Source organism: Rattus norvegicus, chromosome X (genome assembly GCF_036323735.1).
Source record: "Rattus norvegicus strain BN/NHsdMcwi chromosome X, GRCr8, whole genome shotgun sequence".
Lineage (NCBI taxonomy): Eukaryota > Metazoa > Chordata > Mammalia > Rodentia > Muridae > Rattus > Rattus norvegicus.
In genome coordinates this window covers 120,053,865-120,076,745 of record NC_086039.1, presented here as the reverse complement: position 1 = coordinate 120,076,745, position 22,881 = coordinate 120,053,865, and the positions used below count along the sequence as shown (strand labels likewise).

At 39.0% G+C, this 22,881-nt stretch overlaps 1 protein-coding gene across 3 annotated transcripts in view; it reads right to left on the bottom strand.

Annotated features, from left to right (window-relative positions):
* Window positions 1-22,881, bottom strand: part of Dock11 (dedicator of cytokinesis 11) — a 183,121-nt gene that overhangs the window by 103,898 nt on the left and 56,342 nt on the right. For all 3 annotated transcript variants that reach the window (XM_017602037.3, XM_006257453.5, NM_001191760.1), the window contains exons 7-10: window positions 8,938-9,072; window positions 6,105-6,282; window positions 5,648-5,727; window positions 3,257-3,340 (exon numbers count right to left, since the gene is read on the bottom strand). In XM_017602037.3, the coding sequence (XP_017457526.1) occupies window positions 3,257-3,340; window positions 5,648-5,727; window positions 6,105-6,282; window positions 8,938-9,072 (477 nt within the window). The remainder of the gene's footprint in view (window positions 1-3,256; window positions 3,341-5,647; window positions 5,728-6,104; window positions 6,283-8,937; window positions 9,073-22,881) is intronic.

Here is a 22,881-nt window from a genome sequence, read left to right as displayed (position 1 = left end):
CCTGCAAATGAATGGTAGATTTTGGGGGAAAGTGAGTGGAAATGAGCAGTTCAGTTAGGGATGGTTTGACATTTTTGAGTTTGAGACTTGGCTGGAAAACTGAGAGGTCTGGTTGTTGATAAGGATTTGAAAGTCGTGGCATCTAGGGTGAGAGGCAGCCAAGGCTGGAACCCAGTATAACCACCTACATTTAAATGATGGAGGGATGAAGGGAGGGAGGGAAGGAGGAAGGGATGAAGGGAGGGAGGGAGGGAGGAAGGGATGAACGGAGGGAGGGAGGGGGAGAGAGAGAGAGACAGAGAGAGAGACAGAGAGACAGAGAGATAGACAGAGACAGACAGAGACAAAGAGGTGTTTCTGTTTAGAAGACAGATAAACTTGAGCTCAGCTTCTAACAGAACTGAGGAATGTGCCCTAATTACCACAAAGGATACAGTTTTTTTTAAAAAAATACTTGTATTTCAAGATAAATACAATTTTTAGACAAAAGCTACTGGGAGTCAGTTGTTCTGAGCAGGGCAGGCTTCTGTGTCTCCTCAGAAAAACCTGTAGCAAGCTCTGCACTTCCCAAGGCTCACACAGTCTTTTGTCATTCTGGTTGCAAACCGAAAGCCAAATGTAGATAATGGAACAACTTACACTTTCATGAAGGCTATAAGCATGGCAGGGGCAAAATGACTCAAAATGAATTTGATCAAAACTGTTCCCAAGAAGGAACAGTCAGGCCAAGAAATATAAGATTTTTTTTCTCAGTAAAACCAAGTACTATACCTCTTAAATAATTATGGCGGTTTGACCCAGCCTGTGTCTATAATAAAAATCCCCACTTAAGGGGACTAATGTGTGAAATTTTTACCTGAATATTGTATGGTTTTCCCACTCTGAGTCTATTGATCTACAAAAATAAAGCAAGTGTGGGACTAGGCAGATCCCTTAAACACTTATCTATGGGCCAGCAGAGTCAAGCCATTGCCATGGAGATCAATTCTAATTTCTGCCCATTTATCTGCTCTCTTCTCTGTCTTACTCAAACAGTGGAATGTGTAGAGGAAGTGGCCCAAAGCACCCCAGCCCCCAAATCCTTTTCCTTCTATGGGCCCCAAGTATAAATGTTCAGCTATATGGCCTTCCCCTGCAGTTTAAAGTTTGATCCATATCCCTTCAGCGAAACTAGCATTTCATTATTCCCTAAGGTCATAGGCAAAAATCTACTCTCTCTACATTGAAATGTGACCAGAAAAGGAAGTTGAAATTATGGGATAGCATTTCACCTTTTCTACTTAACACGACATTACTCTGTGGTGAGATGACCTTCCACAATGAACACTAAATTCTTAAAGATGGTGCTTAAAGATTCATCGCATCTGTGGCTTTTCCCTCACTGAAGCTCATTGATAAACACAAAATCAGTTCAGTTTCATGACCACAAAAACAGTAAACCACAAGTTTTTAAAGATACTAGATTTAGTTTCAACCACCATCAACTGCCTCCTTTGTACTCAGTCAAAGAGTCTGACATGTCCAATTACAGCCCAATCACTGAGGGCAATCAAAGGCTCAGTCATGCCTGCCACAAGTAGTTTTCTGAATGAGTATCCCAGAGCTGCCATCTCAGAAACTCACTGTTCTATGTTTTATTACATTTACTTACTATGTGTGTGTGATATATATACAATAGCACATGCATAAAGGTCAGATGACAATTTTCTAGAATCATCTCCTTCCACCTTTAAAGAGGGTTCTAGGAATTTAAGTCATCAAGCATTTTATCTCACCAACATCTATGTATGTGTGTGTATGTATCACATAACTGACATTAAAACAATCTATAACATTGCTATTGGCAAGAGAGAAGTTGTTTTTAAAAAAATAATTCACTGGCATTAAGGTCACTGGGTAAAGTGCCTACTATGCAAGTATGAGGACCTCAGTCGGGAGCCTGGATAGCCACAGAAAAGTCTGACATAATACTGTACACCTGTAAGCCCAGAGCTGGAGAAGAACATGACAGGGACCAGGTGGATCCCAGGGCCTTGCTGGACAGTCTAGCTAAAACAGTGAGCTCCAGGTTCAGAGAGATCCGTGTCAAAGTATAAGGTGGAGAGACATAAGAGAAAATGTTCCAAGGCAAATGCTGGCCTTCACAGGTGCACAGAAAGGTGCACACATATCCTTCCCACATACACATGCATGCTCCACACGTACACAGCACACAGTATCAATTTTACATGGAAATTTTTTAATTGTATGCATTATACATACGCACTATGTCAATGTCAAGCCTAATTTAAAACTCAATTAGAGAACTCTATGAAGCATAATAAAAAAGAAATAACAAAATCAGTTTTTTCTCAAGTTATTTTATAATTTCTTAATATGTTTTTACTGAGGTAAAACCTGTTGTGATCATACTTTTTTTATTAAAACAAAATCACGATGACTCAGCGGCTAAAGGCACTACCATGAAAGCCAGAAATTCTAAATTCAATCCCCAGTGCTCATTAAGGGTAAAGGAGAGGACCAAATCCACCAAGTTGTCCTCTGACCTCCACAAATGTGTCATGGCATATCTGCCTGCAAAGATAACATAACACACACACACACACACACACACACACACACACACACACACACACACACACACACACACAAAACCAACAATAGTAAATTGTTCAATGAAGTTTCATATAGAAAAGGGGGAAGAAAACAAAGAATTCACTCCTCTAAATAGTTTCATGAATGTTTTTTTTTTTGGTTCTTTTTTTTGGAGCTGGGGACCAAACCCAGGGCCTTGCACTTCCTAGGCAAGTGCTCTACCACTGAGCTAAATCCCCAACTCCTTCATGAAATATTCTTTCTGAGGGAAACTATAGGAGTCATATACCACAGACTTTTTCTACACACTTTATTGCAATATCAAATAGAGAAAATCCGTAGTTCATTAAATTCAATGTTCTTTAAATTATGGTTATTCATTACCACGAGATCACACATGTACTGAATGGATTCAGAGAATACTGAAATTATTGTTAGGCATTATTTAATTTAACCATGGTGAGCAGCAAGATGAAAGGACTGAGGAAACGATATATCCATTCAGCCCCATGCTATTGACAGTCCTATTAAACGGAGAATCAGTCAAAGTACATGTTCAAAGTGAATTAAGACATCTCAAACAATTTGCTTTCCCTGCAGGTGACCAAACATCAATGATTTCAACATTTCAATCAAATTTGAGTTAGAAATCGATCAATACCTGAACCTCCGAGTCGAAAGAGAAGAGATTCTGTCTTCCATCCCCTCTACTGAGTTTGTTCAGCTGTTCTGTTTCTCTGCCATACTAAAATTTAAAAATACATAATGTTGCTACATTTCCTTCAAAAGAATGCCAAATACCTGTTTCATTTATACAGCTTCATCACATCACTGAGACTCATAATAAGATACAGATTTGATTTTTATACATTTCCATAAGACCTAAAAATTCTACATTTATACTCAGTGTAAAAATCTAACACCAAATGGCTGAAAAGCACCTAAAGAAATGCTCAACATCAGGAAATCAAAACAAACCTGAGATTCCACCTCACACCAGTCAGAACGGCTAAGATCAAAAACTCAGGTGACAGCAGATGCTGGCGAGGATGTGGAGAAAGAGGAACACTCCTCCATTGTTGGTGGGATTGCAGATTGGTACAACCATTCTGGAAATCAGTCTGGAGGTTCCTCAGAAAATTGGACATTGAACTGCCTGAGGATCCAGCTATACCTCTCTTGGGCATATACCCAAAAGATGCCTCAACATATAAAAGAGACACGTGCTCCACTATGTTCATAGCAGCCTTATTTATAATAGCCAGAGGCTGGAAAGAACCCAGATGCCCTTCAACAGAGGAATGGATACAGAAAATGTGGTACATCTACACAATGGAATATTACTCAGCTATCAAAAACAATGACTTTATGAAATTCGTAGGCAAATGGTTGGAACTGGAAAACATCATCCTGAGTGAGCTAACCCAATCACAAAAGAACACATATGGTCTGCACTCAGTGATAAGTGGATATTAGCCCAAAAGCTCAGATTACCCAGGGTACAATTCACAGACCACATGAAGCTCAAGAAGAAGGAAGAGCAAAGTGTGGGTGCTTCAGACATTCTTAGAAGGGGGAACAAAATATTCATGGGAAGAAACACAGGGACAAAGAGTGGAGCAGAGACTGAAGGAAAGGCCATCCAGAGACTGCCCCACCTGGTGATCCAACCCATATACAGCGAACAACCCCAGACAATATTGCTGGTGCCAAGAAGTACATGCTGACAGGAGCCTGATATAGCTGTCTCCTGAGAGGCTCTGCCAGAGCCTGACAATACAGAGGTGGATGCTCACAGCCAACCATTGAACTGAGAACAGGGTCCCCAATGGAGAAGTTAAAGAAAGGACTAAAGGATCTGAAGGGGTTTGCAAACCTATAGGAAGAACAACAATATCATCCAACCAGACCCCTCAGAGCTCCCTGGGACTAAACCACCATCTCAAGAGTACACAGGGATGGACCAATGGCTCCAGCTGCATATGTAGCAGAGGAAGGCCATGTCAGCCATCAATGAGAGGAGAGGCCCTTGGTCCTATGAAGGCTTGATGCCCCAGTGTAAGGGAATGCTAGGTTGGGGAGGCAGGAGGGAGGAGGCAGGTGGGTGGGAAGGGGAGCACTCTCATAGAAGCAGGGGGAGGGGAGATGGGATACAGGGTTCCTGGAGGGGAACTGGGAAAGGGGATAACAGTCTGTCATGACTAAAACATACAAAAAGGATTCAATTAAAATCCACTAAACCATAGACAGCACAGACCATGGGGCCATGCGTACAGTGCAGTATTTTAAAGACGTTTTAAAAATTTTAAGAGAGAGGTAAATTGAAAAAGAGAAAAACAGAACTAAGTTTGTATCACCAGTCCAAGGAAATGAATAAAGAAAAAATGTAAGTAGACACAACAAAGACTGAAACGAATAAGTAGTTTGTCACTTTCAATTAATTATAACATAGAGCACAGAGCAAATATATATTCGAAGAAACGCACAGTAACAACTACTTTCAAAATTTGATCATTTCAAAATCCACAAAGGGTAAATAACACAAACGATAGCTGCTCTCCAAAGTCTTTATCGGTGTAAATTATTCACATAATTTACAAAAGAAATTAGCATGTGTTTTTGGGCTGAATATCATTTGCATGAACTGCATCATTAGCCCATTGAAATAAGAATATTTATTTAATTATACATCAAATCAAATTGCATAAAAATAGATAAAATAGATAAGGTTACAAAAGTTTATAATGCTTTTTTTTCTTTTTTCTCTTGTGTCTATGAAAGAGAAAGAGAGAGAGAGAGAGAGAGAGAGAGAGAGAGAGAGACAGAGACAGAGACAGAGACAGAGACAGAGAGAGACAGAGAAAGGATTTTCCACACGAATGGATACTTTCAAGGGCATCATTTAAATGCATCTTTTCTCTCTACCTGTTTAACCGATTTGGTGGGGTTTTGAACTTAAAAGTGACATTTTCAGATGAAATCCAGCACCAAAACCTTACTAGATTCCCTGCCTTATGTCAGTGGAAGGCAAGCTGCCATAAGAAAGATATACCTTCATCAGTTCCGGATGCATGCTCCTTTCCAAACTGGCCATGATGTTCTCGGCTTTTCCTTGGCTGCTAGTTTCCTCCTCTGCAAATTCATTAAAAGCAGATGTTCCAAACCATACAGACCGTTACTAATTACCTAAGAGGACTCTCCTTGCTCCCACTCAATCTTTTCCTACTAGATTTATGGCAAAGAATTGGGATTATGAAAGCACAGGGGGAAGCTTTAATGGATTTTTGAAAATCTGCTGCAAATTTCTTATCCATTTCAGCACCATTGTGTTTTAAGTGTCTGGTCCCATGCAGTACCAGCTCTTTAAAAAGCCTCTTCTGGAGGGACTCTTCATAAAGAAGCAGGTCGGCCTTCAATATTAAGGTTCGATCTTCACCCAGCACATAGGATGTCTCCATGGATTTAAAATGAGGGCCTTACCCAAGAGCAAATAATTTCAAAATCCTTACCTTGTATTGCCTCGACTGTTTCCTTTTTCTCTTGCACTAAACTGTCAGTATTGATCTGAATAATCTTTTTCAATGTTATCAACCATTCTTCCATTTCCTGTTCAGTCTCAGCTGCCAGATAATGGCTATACTTATCTAACATCTTGAGTTCAAAAGCATGACGGCGCATTTTGGGACACTAGAGAAGGGGAGAAAGGAAAACACTCATTCAATTAGATCAGCTACCCTTTTAAATATTAAATGCATTCATTTACATGTTACTTTTAGCTCAGCCTATATGTACGCGAATACTTTCACAAAATCATTGCTTCTTCCATAAGGTATGCACACCCCCAACCACATCAAACCTATCTTTAATGCTCCTCCCAGGTCTGAACAAAATGGAATAAAGGCAAAGTTGGCACCAATTATTTAAGGCTTGGAATCCTTTATGTTTAGAAAACCAAACCACCATTCAAACAAGAACGCATTTTGCTATCTTTACTCAAAACCTTTCTTTTTTTTTTTTGCTTTATTTATAGACTTTCAAAACTCAGTGATAGAAGCAAGCTAAAATATGACCTAAAATAAAATAAATACAATGCTTCCTTTATATTTACTAGTTAACAGATATATGATTCACTTCAACAAGAACTGTATCAAATACATCACTAGGGTAAAAGAAGGGCATAACTGTGACTAAGTAAAATATGTGGAGTGGGCCGCATTGCATATTAGAATAGAAGGGAAAACCCCCATCCTGTCTTCAAACCCAAGAACACATTTTTTTCTTTTATCACCTTCTTTGTCATGGCAAATGAAGTGACAAAGCATCCCTTCCAGTGCCTCAGCAATCATGTCAAGATTCATAGGCTCATAAATCAATATTTCTCTACTGCGTGGTCATTATTTAAGAAGAAACCAACCAAGGTCTCCTTTTCTGTCCTCAAAGCATAGGAAAGGACGAAAGTAAACTGGTGTAGCAAGTTGTAAAGGTTTATATATTTGAAAATACTAGAAAGGGGGAATCATAAATGGATGTCTGTGGGAACAATACAAAAAGGGCACTAGGTGAGGGCTGGTTGAGACAATCTAGAAATCATGTATGCCTTTCTTTTCTTTCAAGTAAAATTCAAAGGTGTGATTATGTTGTATTTAAAAAGCACTTCTGGGGGTTGGGGATTTAGCTCAGTGGTAGAGTGCTTGCCTAGGAAGCGCAAGGCCCTGGGTTTGGTCCCCAGCTCTGAAAAAAAGAACCAAATAAATAAATAAATAAATAAATAAATAAATAAATAAATAAATAAAAAGCACTTCTGGCCTGGTACTGGTACTCAGAGGGAGAGCACTTGCCAAGTCTACTTAAGACTGAAGTTCCAGTCTTAGCACACTAAATAAAACCAGATTAAAGTATGTTGAATTTACACAGATGCTCACAGGTTTAATTTCTTTGCATTTGAGCCTCAGGTAATCGTATTGGATAGAGTACATGCAGCTTATTAATCTAACGCTACAGTTTTGAAAATAAGGATTCAAATAAATTGAAGTTATTGAACTAATCACCACTTCCTCTTCAGCAGCTCAGGGCTCCCCTTCTCTGTCAATTGACATACCATTCAAATACTCTCTCTGCACTTCTCTTTCCCACCTAACCTTTGTCTATAGCTCCAGTAATCCAAATCAATAAACATTTGCTAACTCCCTAGGGTGTGCACAGCCTTATTAATTATTGTAGGAGATACAGAAATGAGTGAGACAGGGTTTTTGCAATGCAACCCCAAAAGGGAACAAAACACAATTTAAAGTATGATTTTTTGATAAAGGTAACAGCCAAATGATAGCCCAGGGGACATGGAGCTGGATTCGGCCTGTGAACACGAGAGTGAGGAAGGAAATGGAAAGCACTTTAAGGTTGAAATGTATTTTAAACCAATATTTAAAAGATAAGGACAATTTAATGAGGTTTCTGTTAACCTAAAACATTGGCTATAAATATTGCTTAGCATGCACAAAACCCTAGGTTCAATTCTGAGCATCAAAAAAATAAATAATAAATAAAGAAGTCACACACATGCCCCAACTCTATGGAATACACAGTGTGCTGTGATCAGAACACGGATTTACATAGGACTGCAAAGGGATGAAATTAGACTATAGGCTAAGGAAAAGCCTCATGGGCCTTGAATTCCATGGTAAGATTTTTAAATCTCCCTCTGTGCGATAGGAAAACAAGATCCAAAAGTTTTGAAAGGACAACAGAATTATCCACTCTATGTCTCAAGAAGATGGATTCACATAAAACAGCAAATTGGGAAGTAGAAAGGCAAGACTTAGGGGTAGAGAAATGGCTCAGTGTTTAGTAGTATCCACTGTTTACACATAGGGCCTGAGTCCAGTTCTCAGCAATTTCCTTAAGCAGGGTATAAGTACCTGTAACTCCAGCTTCAGGGGAATCCAATGCCCCCTTCTTGCTTCCACAGGCACCTGCACACATGTGCACATACCCACATACACAAGTCCTCATAATCAAAATAATGATAAAAATAGAAATCTTAAAACAAAAAAGAAGGCAGAACTCTAGGACAGGCAATACAAGGGATACCCAGAGAAAAAGCTGAGAATTAAAAGAAAATATGTATCAAAAAGTAATTTGGAATCAGACTCAAATGGGTTTGATAGACCTTTAAATACCAGCACTGAATGAAGGTGGTGTACTGAAAAGATTTAGAAATTTCCAATAGTGGCATTTGGGCATGGGAATAACATCAACCAGGAAGTAAAGAATGCTTAGGTTCTCAATTGTTCAACAACAACCTTCTTGGCAAAAGAAAAAGAATGATTACCGCAATAGCCTTACCTGAACAACATCAATGCAGGCGTCCAAGTAGATGCAACCTTTAGACTCTTTGGAATTTTTCTCATCTTTGTAAGAATTGAGAATATATGAACCATCGGGCAGTTGAGTCAAATAAAAATACCGTCTCTTGAACACCTATAATGAGAAATGCAGCAAAGATCCACTTATAACATAAACTCATAGCAGCAGGGCTGTGTATTTGAACTAAAAACTTTAAACGTTTTGCCAGCTACCAAATCTGAACAATAGTCAGACAATCCCACAAATGTTTAAGAATCAGACTTCTGGACTGGTAAAAAGGCGGCTCAGCACAGTCAGGGACTCGACACAAAGCTGGTTGACCAGATTTTGATACCCAGGACTCCTGTGGTAGAAGGAGAGGACCAACTCCTGAGTAGTCCTCTGACCTCCATACATGTGCTATGGTAAGCATGTACCCATACATATACACACAAACACATTCACACACATACCCCAATAAATAAATACATAAATGAATGAATAAATAATAAGGTTTAATTTTGTTCCTTGTTTCTTTAAAGATAGCATGAATTCAAGTAATTTACCCTCAGATAAGGAAATATATAGGAAATGGTGAGTATTTAACACATGAATATGTATGAAGCACTTTTACATATGAATCACTGGACTGTTCACCCAGAATCCCTTTCTGTCTAATTGCAAGCTAAAATTGGATCCTTTCCAATTTTGTTTTATTACCATCAATCCAAGCATAAAAATGCATACACATTTACATCACCTTTATATCGTATGACACAGTGGACTAGGACTCTTGCTCTCTAAAACCCCACATACAGCTTCCTCCCAGGGAAGCAGAGAATCACTAGCTGCCCAAACAGTTGTTGGATGTCTGCAGTGCTGAACTCTGGATCAATAGGCCCAAGGGGACTGTGCTATGAGATCAGAGACAGGAGTAGCCTTTTGCTACAACTCACAGCAAAGCACAAAGGAATGAGGAAAAAGAAGAAGACTACCTGAATTCCTTCATGCTGTTCCTTTATTTTTCCCTCGAAACACTCCCATAGAACATAATGAATGAGTGAGCAAAGGGCATTTAGGAACACTTTCAGGTTTGTATTTTTTTTCAATAGGTCAGAAACTTTAGGCTGTTCCAAGCATTTGTCATAGTGAAAGGAAAACTTACTCCAGCCATAATTCCCTAGGATGGTGTGTCTAAAACCACTGCAGAATGAGAATGGTAACAGAGACAGAAAAAAAAAACAGACTCTAAGTAATTATGGAGGAAATACAATGTGCATCCTATGTGTAATGTCTCACGCACAAAAGCTGGCTTTAAGATTTAAGCTTGCCATTTGCAGATGATCCAACATGATCTGTGATCTGGTATTTAAAGGAATCATGAAAAGAACATCATTTGACCGGATCATTCCTGCCAACTACATACATAATAAACTTCTGGCAAAGCATCTCGAAACACCAGTTATTTACTTCTCTATAGGATGAACCAATAAAATTATACAGATGTGTTAGAGATAACACATTTTAGAGATAAAAAGCGGTAAAATAATAATAATCATAATAATGCTTAAAGACAGTTCCCTGCACCCAAATCGCATGGGGAAGAGAGCGGACCACCAAGGAGTGCAGATATCCCGAGGCCGCAGGACAGACTGCCACCTCTGCACACCTCGGCCCACATCCCAGATCCAAGGGGAAACTGCACAGTGCCTCTAGACAGAGGGATATAGGAACAGACAGCCACCAGTACCCACGGTTCTGATCTGCACCCAGGTCCAAACTGATCCCACCAAACAGTTCCTTGCACCTAAATCCTGTGGTGGAGAGAGCTGGACCCTCAGAAGTGTGGATACTCCTGAGTAGTCAGAGAAGAATACCCTCTGCCCAAAGTCCAGACCCAAGAGGGAATGGCATAGTGCCAACTGTGCCTGCTGGGTGCAAGGACCTAAGAGAAATCAGGGGCAGGATCCTTGATTCCTGCCAGGACCTAGAGCTGGAAGACAGTCTCCAGGAGCACCAACACACCTGAAATCAGAGCCCTTGTTCGCAGGAAAGGATAAAAGGAAACAGGAAAACAGTTCTACAGGAGTGCTGACAAAGAGGCCTACAGCAGGGTCAAGTCACTCCCAGAAACAGCAAGACAAGCAAACACCAGAGACAACCCAATGGCTAGAGGCAAGTGCAGGAACCAAATCAACAGAAACCAAGAATAATTGGCATCATCAGAACCCAGCACTCCCACCAAAGAAAATACTGGATATCCAAACACACCAGAAAAGCAAAACTTAGATTTGAAATCACATTGTTTGATAATGATGGAGGACTTTAAGAAAGACATAAAGAACTTCCTTAGAGAAATGCAGGAAAACACAAGTAAACAAGTAGAAGCCCTTAAAGAGGAAACACAACAATCACTGAAAGAATTACAGGAAAACACAACCAAACAGGTGAAGGAATTGAAAATGGAAATAGAAACAATTAAGAAAGCACAAAGGGAGACAACCCCGGATATAGAAAACCAAAGGAAGAGACAAGGAGCTGCAGATATAAGCATCACCAACGGACTACAAGAGATAGAAGAGAGAATCTCACGGGCAGAAGATACCATAGAAAACATTGACACAACTGTCAAAGACAATGTAAAATGCAAAAAGCTCCTAGACCAAAACATACAGGAAAAGCAGGACACAATGAGAAGATCAAACCTAAGGATAATAGGTATAGAAGAGAGTGAAGACTCCCAGCTCAAAGGACCAGTAAATATCTTCAACAAAATCATAGAAGAAAACTTCCCTAACATAAAGAAAGAGATGCCCATAAACAAACAAGAAGCCTACAGAACTCCAAATAGATTGGACCAGAAGAGAAATTTTTCCCCTCACATAATAGTTAAAACACCAAATACACAAAACAAAGAAAGAATATTAAAAGCAGTAAGGGAAAAAGGTCAAGTGACATATAAAGGCAGTCCTATAAGAATTACACCAGACTTCTCACCAGAGACTATGAAAGCCAGAAGAGCCTGGACAGATGTCATACAGACCCGAAGAGATCACAAATGCCAGCCCAACTTACTGTATCCAGCAAAACTCTCAATTAACATAGATGGAGAAACCAAAATATTCCATGACAAAACCAAACTTATGCAATACCTTTCTACAAATCCAGCCCTACAAAGGATAATAAATGGGAAACGCCAACACAAGGAGAGAAACTATACCATACAGAAAGCAAGAATATAATTTCCTTGCAATGAAACCAAAAGAGTGACAAACAAAATCCCACCTCCAACAACGAAAATAAAAGGAAGCAACAATCATTATTCCTTAATATCCCTCAACATCAACGGACTCAATTCCTCAATAAAAAGACATAGACTAACAGAATGGATAAGAAAGAGAACTCAGCATTTTGCTGCATGCAGGAAACACATCTCAGAGACAAGATAGACACTACCTCAGAGTAAATGGCTAGAAAACAATTTTCCAAGCAAATGGCCTGAAGAAACAAGTTGGAGTTGTCATTCTAATATCAAATAAAATTGACTTTCAACCAAGAGTCATTAAAAAGATAAGGAAGGACACTTCATATTCATCAAACAAATAATCCATCAAGATGAACTCTCAATCCTAAATATTTGTGCTCCAAATGCAAGGGCACCTACTTTCATAAAAGAAACCTTACTAAAGCTCAAAGCACACACTGCACTTCACACAATAATAGTAGGAGATTTCAACACCCCACTCTCATCAATGGACAGATCATGGAAACAGAAATTAAAAAGAGACTAGAGAAACAAAGAGAAGTTATGAACAAAATGGATTTAACAGATATTTATAGAACATTTCATCCTAAAACAAAAGGATATACTTTCTCAGCACCTCATGGAACCTTCTCCAAAATTGACCATATAATTGGTCACAAAACAGGCCTCAACAAATACAGGAAAATAGAAATAATCCCATATATCCTATCAGATCACCACTCATTAAGACAGGTCTTCAATAACAACAATAATGACAGAAAGTCCACATATACGTGGAAGTTGAACAATGCTCTACTCAATGACAACTTGGTCAAGGAAGAAATAAAGAAAGAAATTAAAGACTTCTTAGAATTTAATGAAAATGAAGATACAACATTCCCAAACTTATGGGACACAATGAGAGCGACACTAAGACGAAAACTCATAGCTCTGAGTGCCTGCAAAAAGAAACAGGAAAGAGCATGTGTCAGCAGCTAGACAGTACACCTTGAATCTCTAGAACAAAAAGAAATAAATAAACCAAAGAGGAGTAGAAGGCAGGAAGTAATTAAACTCAGAGCTGAAATAAACCAAGTAGAAACTAAAAGTACTATACGAAGAATCGGCAAAAACAAGAGCTGGTTCTTTGAGAAAATCAACGAGATAGATAAACCCTTAGTCAGACTAACCAGAGGTCACAGAGAGTGTATCCAAATTTAAAAAATCAGAAATGAAAAGGGAGACATAACAACAGAATCCAAAGAAATTTTTAAAAAATCATCATATCCTACTACAAAAGCCTATATTCAAAAAAACTGGAAAATCTGGAAGAAATGCACAATTTTCTAGACAGATAACAGGTACCAAAGTTAAATCAGGAACAAATAAATCATCTAAACAACCCCATAACTCCTAAAGAAATAGAAGCAGTTATTAAAAGTCTCCTAACCAAAAAGAGCCCATGTCCAGATGGGTTCAGTACAGAATTCTATCAGACCTTCATAGAAAACCTCATACCAATACTGTCCAAATTATAACACAAAATTTAAACAGACAGAACACTACCAAATTCCTTCTTTGAAGTCAGAGTTACACCTACACCAAAACCACACAAAGACTCAACAAAGATAGAGAACTTCAGACCAATTTCCTTTATGAACATCGACACAAAAATACTTAATAAAATTCTTGCAAACCGAATCCAGGAACACATCAAAACGATCATTCATCATGTTCAAGTAGGCTTCTTCCCAGGGATGCAGGGATGGATTAATATACAAAAATCCATCAATGTAATCCACTATATAAATAAACTCAAAGATAACAACCACATGGTCATTTCATTAGATGCTGAGAAAGCATTTGACAAAATTCAACATCCCTTCATGATAAAAGTCCTGGAAAGATCAGGAATTCAAGGCCCATATCTAAACATAGTTAAAGCAAAAAACAGCAAACCAGCAGCCAACATCAAACTAAATGGAGAGAAACTTGAAGCAATCCCACTAAAATCAGGGACTAAACAAGGCTGGCAACTCTCTCCCTACTTATTCAATATAGTTCTTGAAGTTCTAGCCAGAGCAATCAGACAGCAAAAGGAGGTCAAAGGAATACAAATTGGAAGGGAAGAAATCAAAATATCACTATTTGCAGATGATATGATAGTGTACTTAAGTGACCCCAACAGTTCCACCAGAGAACTATTAACATGATAAACAACTTCAGCAAAGTGTTGGGGTATAAAATTAACTCAAACAAATCAGTAGCCTTCTTCTACTCAAAGGATAAACAGGCTGAGAAAGAGATGAAGGAAATGACACCCTTCACAATATTCCCAAATAACATAAAATATCTTGGTGTGACTTTAACCAAGCAAGTAAAAGATATGTATGACAAGAACATCAAGTGTCTGAAGAAAGAAATTGAGGAAGATCTCAGAAGAAGCAAAGATCTTCCATGCTCATGGTTTGGCAGGATCAATAAAGTAAAGATGGCCCTTTTGTCAAAAGAAATCTACAGATTCAATGCAATCCCCATCAAAATTCCTACTCAGTTCTTTATAGAGATAGAAAGAGCAATTTGCAAATTCATTTGAAATAACAAAAAACCCAGGATAGCGAAAACTATACTCAACAATAAAAAACTTCTGGGGGAACCACCATCCCTGACTTTTAGCAGTATTACAGAGCAATAGTGATAAAAACTGTATGGTATTGGTACAGAGAAAGGCAGGTAGATCTGTGGAACAGAATTGAAGACCCAGAAATGAACCACACACCTATAGCCACTTGATCTTTGACAAAGGAGTTAAAACCATCCAATGGAAAAAAGATAGCATTTTCAACAAATGGTTCTGGTTCAACTGGAGGTCAGCATGTAGAAGAATGCAGATCGATCCATGCTTATCACCCTGTACAAAGCTTAAGTCCAAGTGGATCAAGGACCTCCACATCAAACTAGATACACTCAAACTGATGGAAGAAAAAGTGGGGAAGAGTCTCCAACACATGGGCAATGGAGAAAATTTCCTGAACAAAACACCAATGGCTTATGCTCTAAGATCAAAAATCGACAAATGGGACCTCTTAAAACTGCAAAGCTTTTGTAAAGCAAAAGACACTGTCATTAGGAAAAAATGGCAACCAACAGATTGGGAAAAGATTTTTACCAATCCTACATCTGATAGAGGGCTAATATCTAAAATATACAAAGAACTCAAGAAGTTAGACCTCAGAGAGCCAAATCACCCTATTAAAAATGGGGAACAGAGCTAAACAAAACATTCTCAGCTGAGGATTTTCGAATGGCCAAAAAGCACCTAAAGAAATGTTCAACATCTTTAGTCATAAGGGAAATGCAAATCAAAACCACCCTGAGATTTCACCTCACACCAGTGAGAATGGCTAAGATAAAAAAACTCAGGTGACAGCAGATGCTGGTGAGGATGTGGAGAAGGAGGAACACTCCTCCATTGTTGGTGGGATTGCAGACTGGCACAACTATTCTGGAAATCAGTCTGGAGGTTCCTCAGAAAATTGGACATTGAACTACCTGAGGATCCAGCTATACCTCTCTTGGGCATATACCCAAAAGATGCCCCAACATATAAAAAAGACACGTGCTCCACTATGTTCATAGCAGCCTTATTTATAATAGCCAGAAGCTGGAAAGAACCCAGATGCCCTTCAACAGAGGAGTGGATACAGAGGAGTGGATCTACACAATGGAATATTACACAGCTATCAAAAACAATGCCTTTATGAAATTCATAGGCAAATGGAATGAACTAAAAAATATCATCCTGAGTGAGGTAACTCAATCACAGAAAAACATACTTTGTATGCACTCGTTGATAAGTGGATATTAGCGAAAAAGCCCAAATTACCCAAGATGTAATCTACAGACCACAGGAAGCTTAAGAAGTAGGATGAGCAAAATGCAGATGCTCTGCCTCCTTCTTAAAAGAGGGAAAATATTCATAGGAGGGGATATGGAAGCAGAGTTTAGAGCAGTGACTCAAGGAATGGCCATTCAGAGCCTGGTCGTCATGTGATATATATATATATATAAGATATAGATAAGATTGATGAAGCTAGAAAATGCATACTGAAAGTGACCGGATATAGATCTCTTCTGAGAGACACATCCAGAGCATGTCCAATATAGAGGTCAATGCTAGCAGCAAACCACTGAACTGAGAACAGGACAACAGGACCCTCTTTGGGGGAATTAGAGGAAGGATTGAAAGAGTTGAAGGAGCTTGCAACCCCATAAGAACAACAATGCCAACCAACCAGAGCTTCCAGGGACTAAGCCACTACCCAATGACAATACATGCTGACCTAGGGCTCCAACTGCATATGTAGCAGAGAATAGCCTTGTTGGGGCACCAGTGGAAGGGGAAGCCCTTGGTCCTGCCAAGGTTGGACCCCCAGTACAGGGGAATATGGGGGGGGATAAGGGGAATGTATGGGGGGGAACATGTGTATGGGGGAGGGCGAATGGAGGGAATGGGGGCCTATGGACAGGAAACCAGGAAGGGGAATAACATTTGAAATGTAAGTAAAGAAATATATAATAAAAAATTTATAAAATAATGCTTAAAGACATTTTGGACTTAAGTGTTATCTATTTGTAAATGTATACATAAATAAACCAGTATTAAGTACCCCTTACCAAGTTAGACTGATAAATGCTGCAGCTTCTATTTCAGGTAGTAGCCATATGGTATACATTGTATCAACAGAAGGGAGACCAAGCAGAAAACACCAGCCTATTTTTTAGTGCCTCAAGTAAATATTACTTTATTGAGACTCAAAAATACAGAAAATGTTCTTGTATGTGCATTTATGTTTTTCATACATTATATGCAAGTTGAATAACCTTTAACTAAAGTGGTTGGTGCCAGAGAAGTATTTTAGAAGATTACATCATTAATCCAAATTCACAGGCACTCCCGCACACAAGAAAATTGTTAAACAAAAATGACTAGTATAGCTGGGCAGGTTGGCACATGCCGGTAATCTCAGTGCTCAGGAAGCAGAAGGATCAGCAGAAGGATCCCTGGCTACACAGTGAGTTCAAAGCCAGTCTGGGCAATATGACATCCTGTTTCAAAAAGAAATAATAAAACTGGTAATGATATTCTTTACATTTATGGATTTTTCTTGACAATGGTTCACATCTCTTAATAAAATGATGGAACCAGAAAACCCTAAAATTACACTCTGAGCTTGTTTTTAGTGAATAATTTACTGAGCACTGAGACTTGATGCAAATAAGACTTTTTTTTAAATGTTATGACAGTATTTACACGGCAAAAAAATCAGAATATATCTTCTGGGCAAAATTAATCTGAATTTTTAAAAAAAAACTTGCAACCTAATTAAAATTTTAATTGTGGTCAAATCTAAAACTCAAATTATATAGATTTAGTGATGCAGCTGGCCAAATCTGCATGCAGATCCTACAGTCAACCATAAAGAGAAGCCAGATGAAGGAAGGACAAAGAGCAAACTATGTGTAGCCTGGAGTCCAATTACAGTCCGCACAAATGCTTGCACATACAGCTGTCTCACCCAGCAAAGACATTCTGCAGCAGCCGCCAGTTCCAAGATTAGTAAGGGGTTACGAAACTGTAGGAAATCACTCCACATAACTTAGCAATTATACCTCCCGGTAATGCTGGAGGTGGTTAGTTCACAAATCAACGAGAGCATCTGCCTAAAAGAGCACCTGGAAGCAACAGATGTGTCAACGTCTTAGATCTTGCCCATCATTCAGGACTTCCTGTGACAATATCCTTCTTTTAGTCTCCTTGCTTGTAACATGGTTGGACCAGGTCAGATGATTTAGAAAATAATTTTGTCAGACTCTACAATCATTTCACTGAACACGAATAAGTGACACATTAGCTTTCCTAGTGACAGTTATCTCAACCCCCCTGAACCTCCCCACCACATACACTTACAGGTCAGAAGCTGCACAGCATGAGAAGCTCATTGAACAAGTTATATATTAACTTACCTGGGCTGACAGTTATACTCCCAATACACACAAACACTTGTGAGCCTGCACATTAGAAGCACAATGTTTGCACAGCAAGGAATTATTTCGTTTGCTCTTTTTTGAAATGGAGGTCTTACTACACTGCTCAGGATAACCTTTTACTCCTGGGTCAATCGATCCTCTTGCCTCAGATACCAGAGTAGCCATGACCACACAGGTGTGGATTAGGAATTATTTTAAATCAACTTTGTGTAGAAATTGGTTTGTGAGTTGAACAACAGATTGGGAGGTGGCTATGATCTCTTTTCATTCTAAAATTCAAACTCAAGGATGTATCTGTTTTTTTTTTAATAATTATTTAAATTATTTTTTGTGTATGGGTGTTTTGCCTCCATGTATGTGCACCACTTGCACGACTAATGCCAACGGAAGCCAACAGAGGGCATAAGATCTCCTGAGACTGGAGTTGCAGATGATTCTAAGCTTCTATGTGAGTGATGATAAACCTGAAACTTGCCTCCTCTGCAAGATTAGCAAGTGCTCTTAACCTCTGAGGCATCTTTCTAGCACCACTATGTGTTAGGGTTTTAACTTCTCTGAAGTTTATAAGTCCATTTTTCAAAGAAGAAAGGAACATCCTAAATCAAACCTACAGACACAAGAAGAAACAGAAGCATGATGTTTAAAACTTTCCCAAGACGTAAGTATTTAGTGTACAGGTAAATATTTTTGTACATTTCAGAAAGAAGGTAGATGGTAAAGTAATAATTCTACATCACAGCTTTTATTAAAAGACCTCTCTAGTCCTTGGATATCAATACATAATTATTTTACAGGACATATATCCACCCACCTTGCCTAACAGAGGGAGTAAAACATATTTAAGTTCACAGTGGTCACTACTTAAATTGGAGTCAGAATCCTGTGATATCCACAAGGAGCCTGTTTCCCAAACTTTGCAATGGCTTTCCACTAATGTTAGAGCAAAATCCAAGCTGTGGAAGGTGCAGAGGAAAGGCAGTGGGGGAGGGGTCATCAGTAACAGCCAGGGAGGAAGAAGCAGCTCTGGGGTGCTATTACATCATCATGTGATTATGAAATGTACTGCACACTTCACAATAACAAGGACTGAAAGTCTTCACAATATAGAAATTATAAATAAAATATATGTTCAATCTAATTTAAACATGATACAATGTATATCTGTTTCCCAAACTCATGCTATCCCATTAACATGTAACATGTTTGTATGAAATAGTTAAAATGGCTAGGTATGTTGCCACATACCTATAATTCTAGCACTTGGGATGTGAAGGCTGGAGGAGCAAGAGCTTGATGCCAATCCTGGCTCCTTGAGACCCTGTCTTAAAAAAAAACACCCCACCAAAACAATAATAATAATAGATTTTAAATAAATGACATCTGTACCATAGCTTAGAACATGGTGCATATGACCTCAGGTCTCAGTCTCTCTCTCTCTCTCCCTCTCTCCCTTCCCCTCCCCCTCTCAGTTTCTGTCTCTCTGTCTGTCTCTGTCTGTCTCTGTCTGTCTGTCTGTCTGTCTGTCTGTCTGTCTCTCTCTCTCTCTCTCTCTCTGTGTGTGTGTGTGTGTGTGTGTGTGTGTGTGTGTGTGTGTGTGTGTGTTCAATTGCTTTCCATCTTTTCTCTCAATGGACCTCAGAGCAGCAAGCACCATGATCCTCTTGTCTCTGCCTTCCTGGTCCTGGAATTAAAAGCAGGGCAGCATTTGGCTTTTATATATTTCTGGGGGATCAAGCAGCTCCTCCTGCTTAAGGGGCAAGCACTTTACCAACTAAGCAATCTTCTGAGCCTGTGTATCTAATCACACTGCTCCAGTTACACTAGTTTATGTGCCATTACTCATGAACCCCAAAGAACTCCTTTAAGTCTTTTCTCTTCTTGCCCTTATCCTGGGATCCTCTTTCCTGAATAGTCGCACAATTCCCTTTCCACTTCCTTTCAGGACTGTACTTGAGCCTCACTGCCTTGGACTGGTTTTCCGTAAGTACCTGTAAATATTGTAGCATTCTTTTGTAGTGTGAACCCTATTCAAATCTACCTCCATTTATCTATGTCTTCTTAAAATTTTACTGTTTTATCTAGACTGTTAAGGTCAGCTATTGTTTTAAATCCACAATAATGCTTATAATTCATACATGTTTTTTTAAAAGAATGACAATTTATCTTCCATCATATTTTCAACACTTTCATGCAATAGAACGCTATTTCTCTGTAACACCCACATCCTTCTCATCCTCTGTGGCTTTTTTATTTTTCTTACATAGTAAGAAAAATAGTGACAATGCCCCATCTTAGTTAATGAGAAGCATGGATTGTCAAGAGTAGTCTATTCAGGAGAGCTGATTCTCAGGGTTCATGTCATACCAAGTCCTTTCATGGCCCTGAGATGTTGGGAAGGTAACATTTTAGACCTCTTCTGGACCAGGAACAAAGAAGGAAGATGAGCAGGAAAGGTGGACTGCCTATGCCTACTACCCTGCCTTCCAATTAGGAAAACTTTTAACCATCTCATATAACAAACCTCAAAGGTGTTTTCCTATATTCATTACCTGGAGTGTGGGTACTTTGTCTACATTATATGAACCAGAAGTCCTAAGAAGAAATGCTCTGAAGGATAAGAGACAGAGGAGGAGGGCCAACAGCAATGTAGAAACAAGGCAGTGGGATCTACTTAATTGATGTGTTCAACTAAACAGAATGACAGGATAGCACAGAGAAAGAGAAAGCAACATTCTGGCACTGGTAAGACACAGGTGGAAGGATTACAAGTTCAGGACTAGCGTGTGGCTCCATTTTGAAACTCTTGTCTCCAAGGATAAAGGGGAGCAAGAGCCATGGTAAGTCTCAAAACCGGAAGGATGAAAGGATGCAAAGATGGAAGGAACAGTAAGGAAGAAAACCCCCAAAACCTTATGAGGAAACTGATACTTAATTATACTAGAATGGGAAAATCTTGTCTTTCTGGAGAGCCCCTTCCAGAAGGTTGGCAACCTACCACTCTTTCCATATCATCTTATACTCCTATCACATTTTAATAGATTTCACAATTCTACCCTATGGGAAACTGGGTTAAAAATCAAGTAATTTTTCTTTTTTCTTGAATAATTCCATCATAGCTGAGCACTGGAGATTTTTAAAACAATTTTGAAGCAACCCATGAAAGAAGGCAGCTATAATCCTCCCTTGTCATTGTGGACACATTATTTTCTCAGACTTATTTCAATGATGGCCTTGCTCAACTTCCTGCTGTCCTTGCCTCCTATTTCTTCTTCTCCTTCCCTCCCCTCTCTCTCCTTCTTCCCCTCTCTCCTTCCCTCTCTCCCTCCTTTCTTGGAGACAGAATCTCACTCTACAGTTCTACAGCTCAGAGTAGCCTCAATCTCATAGTGATATTCCTGCATTAATCTCCCCAAGTACTGGCCTGAAATCAAGAGCCTACATACCCAACCATTTTTTCTTGCTTAAATTTTTGATGGTGTCATGTTTCTGGTATGATCAGGCTCAGGTGTCAGATCCTGGCCTCTTGTAATCCTCATACTATAAAATAATAATGACTGGCATACCTTAGTGCCTTATTGTCTCTGAGTGCTCATGTCCACTCACACAGTGGTGTGTGATTGTCACTATCTTCATCTCTATGTCACAAAAAAGAGCATGATGCATAGGATAATTAACCTAGCATGGCTACCAGTGTTCGTCTAGCATATGATTTTTATATACTACACCCACACTTACTCTCCCTTTTGCTCCCTTCAAGTCCTGGTTTTCTTAGACCCAATGCTAACGGAGTTGGTATTGGGCCAAGCATTAAATAACTATTTTTATTCTGTATCTCACATCTCCAAAGAGGTGCTAAGCCTTAAGGGCCACATGTGATACTTCTCTCTATCTTCCAGAATGTACTCATAAAGTATTCCTTGTATATATGGGAATAAATTTGATGATTACTAAGTGTATTTGGCTTATAGGAAGCACCTAATAAATGGGTTTTGAGCAGTAGTCACCAAACAAGTGGAAATAAAACAGAAAAACAAAATAGTAAGAAACCCCCTGCTTAGGATAAACAAGCATTAATACATTTTTTTTTACTGTAACTCTAGTAGACTGAAGTATTCAAATGGAGTAGCAAATCAAAGTAATATATCTTATCCTATCCCCCTTTTGTTCCAATACACACAGTGACCTGGAACTCCTAGCAATTACTTTCATATTGGATGTGATTTCGTGGATGAAATCCTCTTTCGATTTGCTGTTTTCCCCCTACCAAGAAGAGAATTCTCCTGCAGCAGTCAAAGAGTAATAAAGACTTCTCGATTCTGGATGTATAACAAATGGCTCTCTTTTGTGGGAAAAAAGAAAAAAGAAAGGGCACCCGAAGTGAGTCATACATCAGACAGTTGAACTTGCAACCCCGATAACACAGCAAGGCACTTCAACATTTAATTGCTGAGAATAGGGAGTAGAGAGCCTAAGGAATGTGATCAAACTGAGCCAAGAAGATGCACAAAGGTGGGTGTCCCAAGCGTTAGCCAAGAATGTGCAACTCTTTTAAACTAAAAACCACCCTCAAGATCAATTTTTTTCCTTATTCCATATATCATTATGCTTCTTAGGAAAAAAAATAGTTCTAAATACCGGGAGAAGGTCAT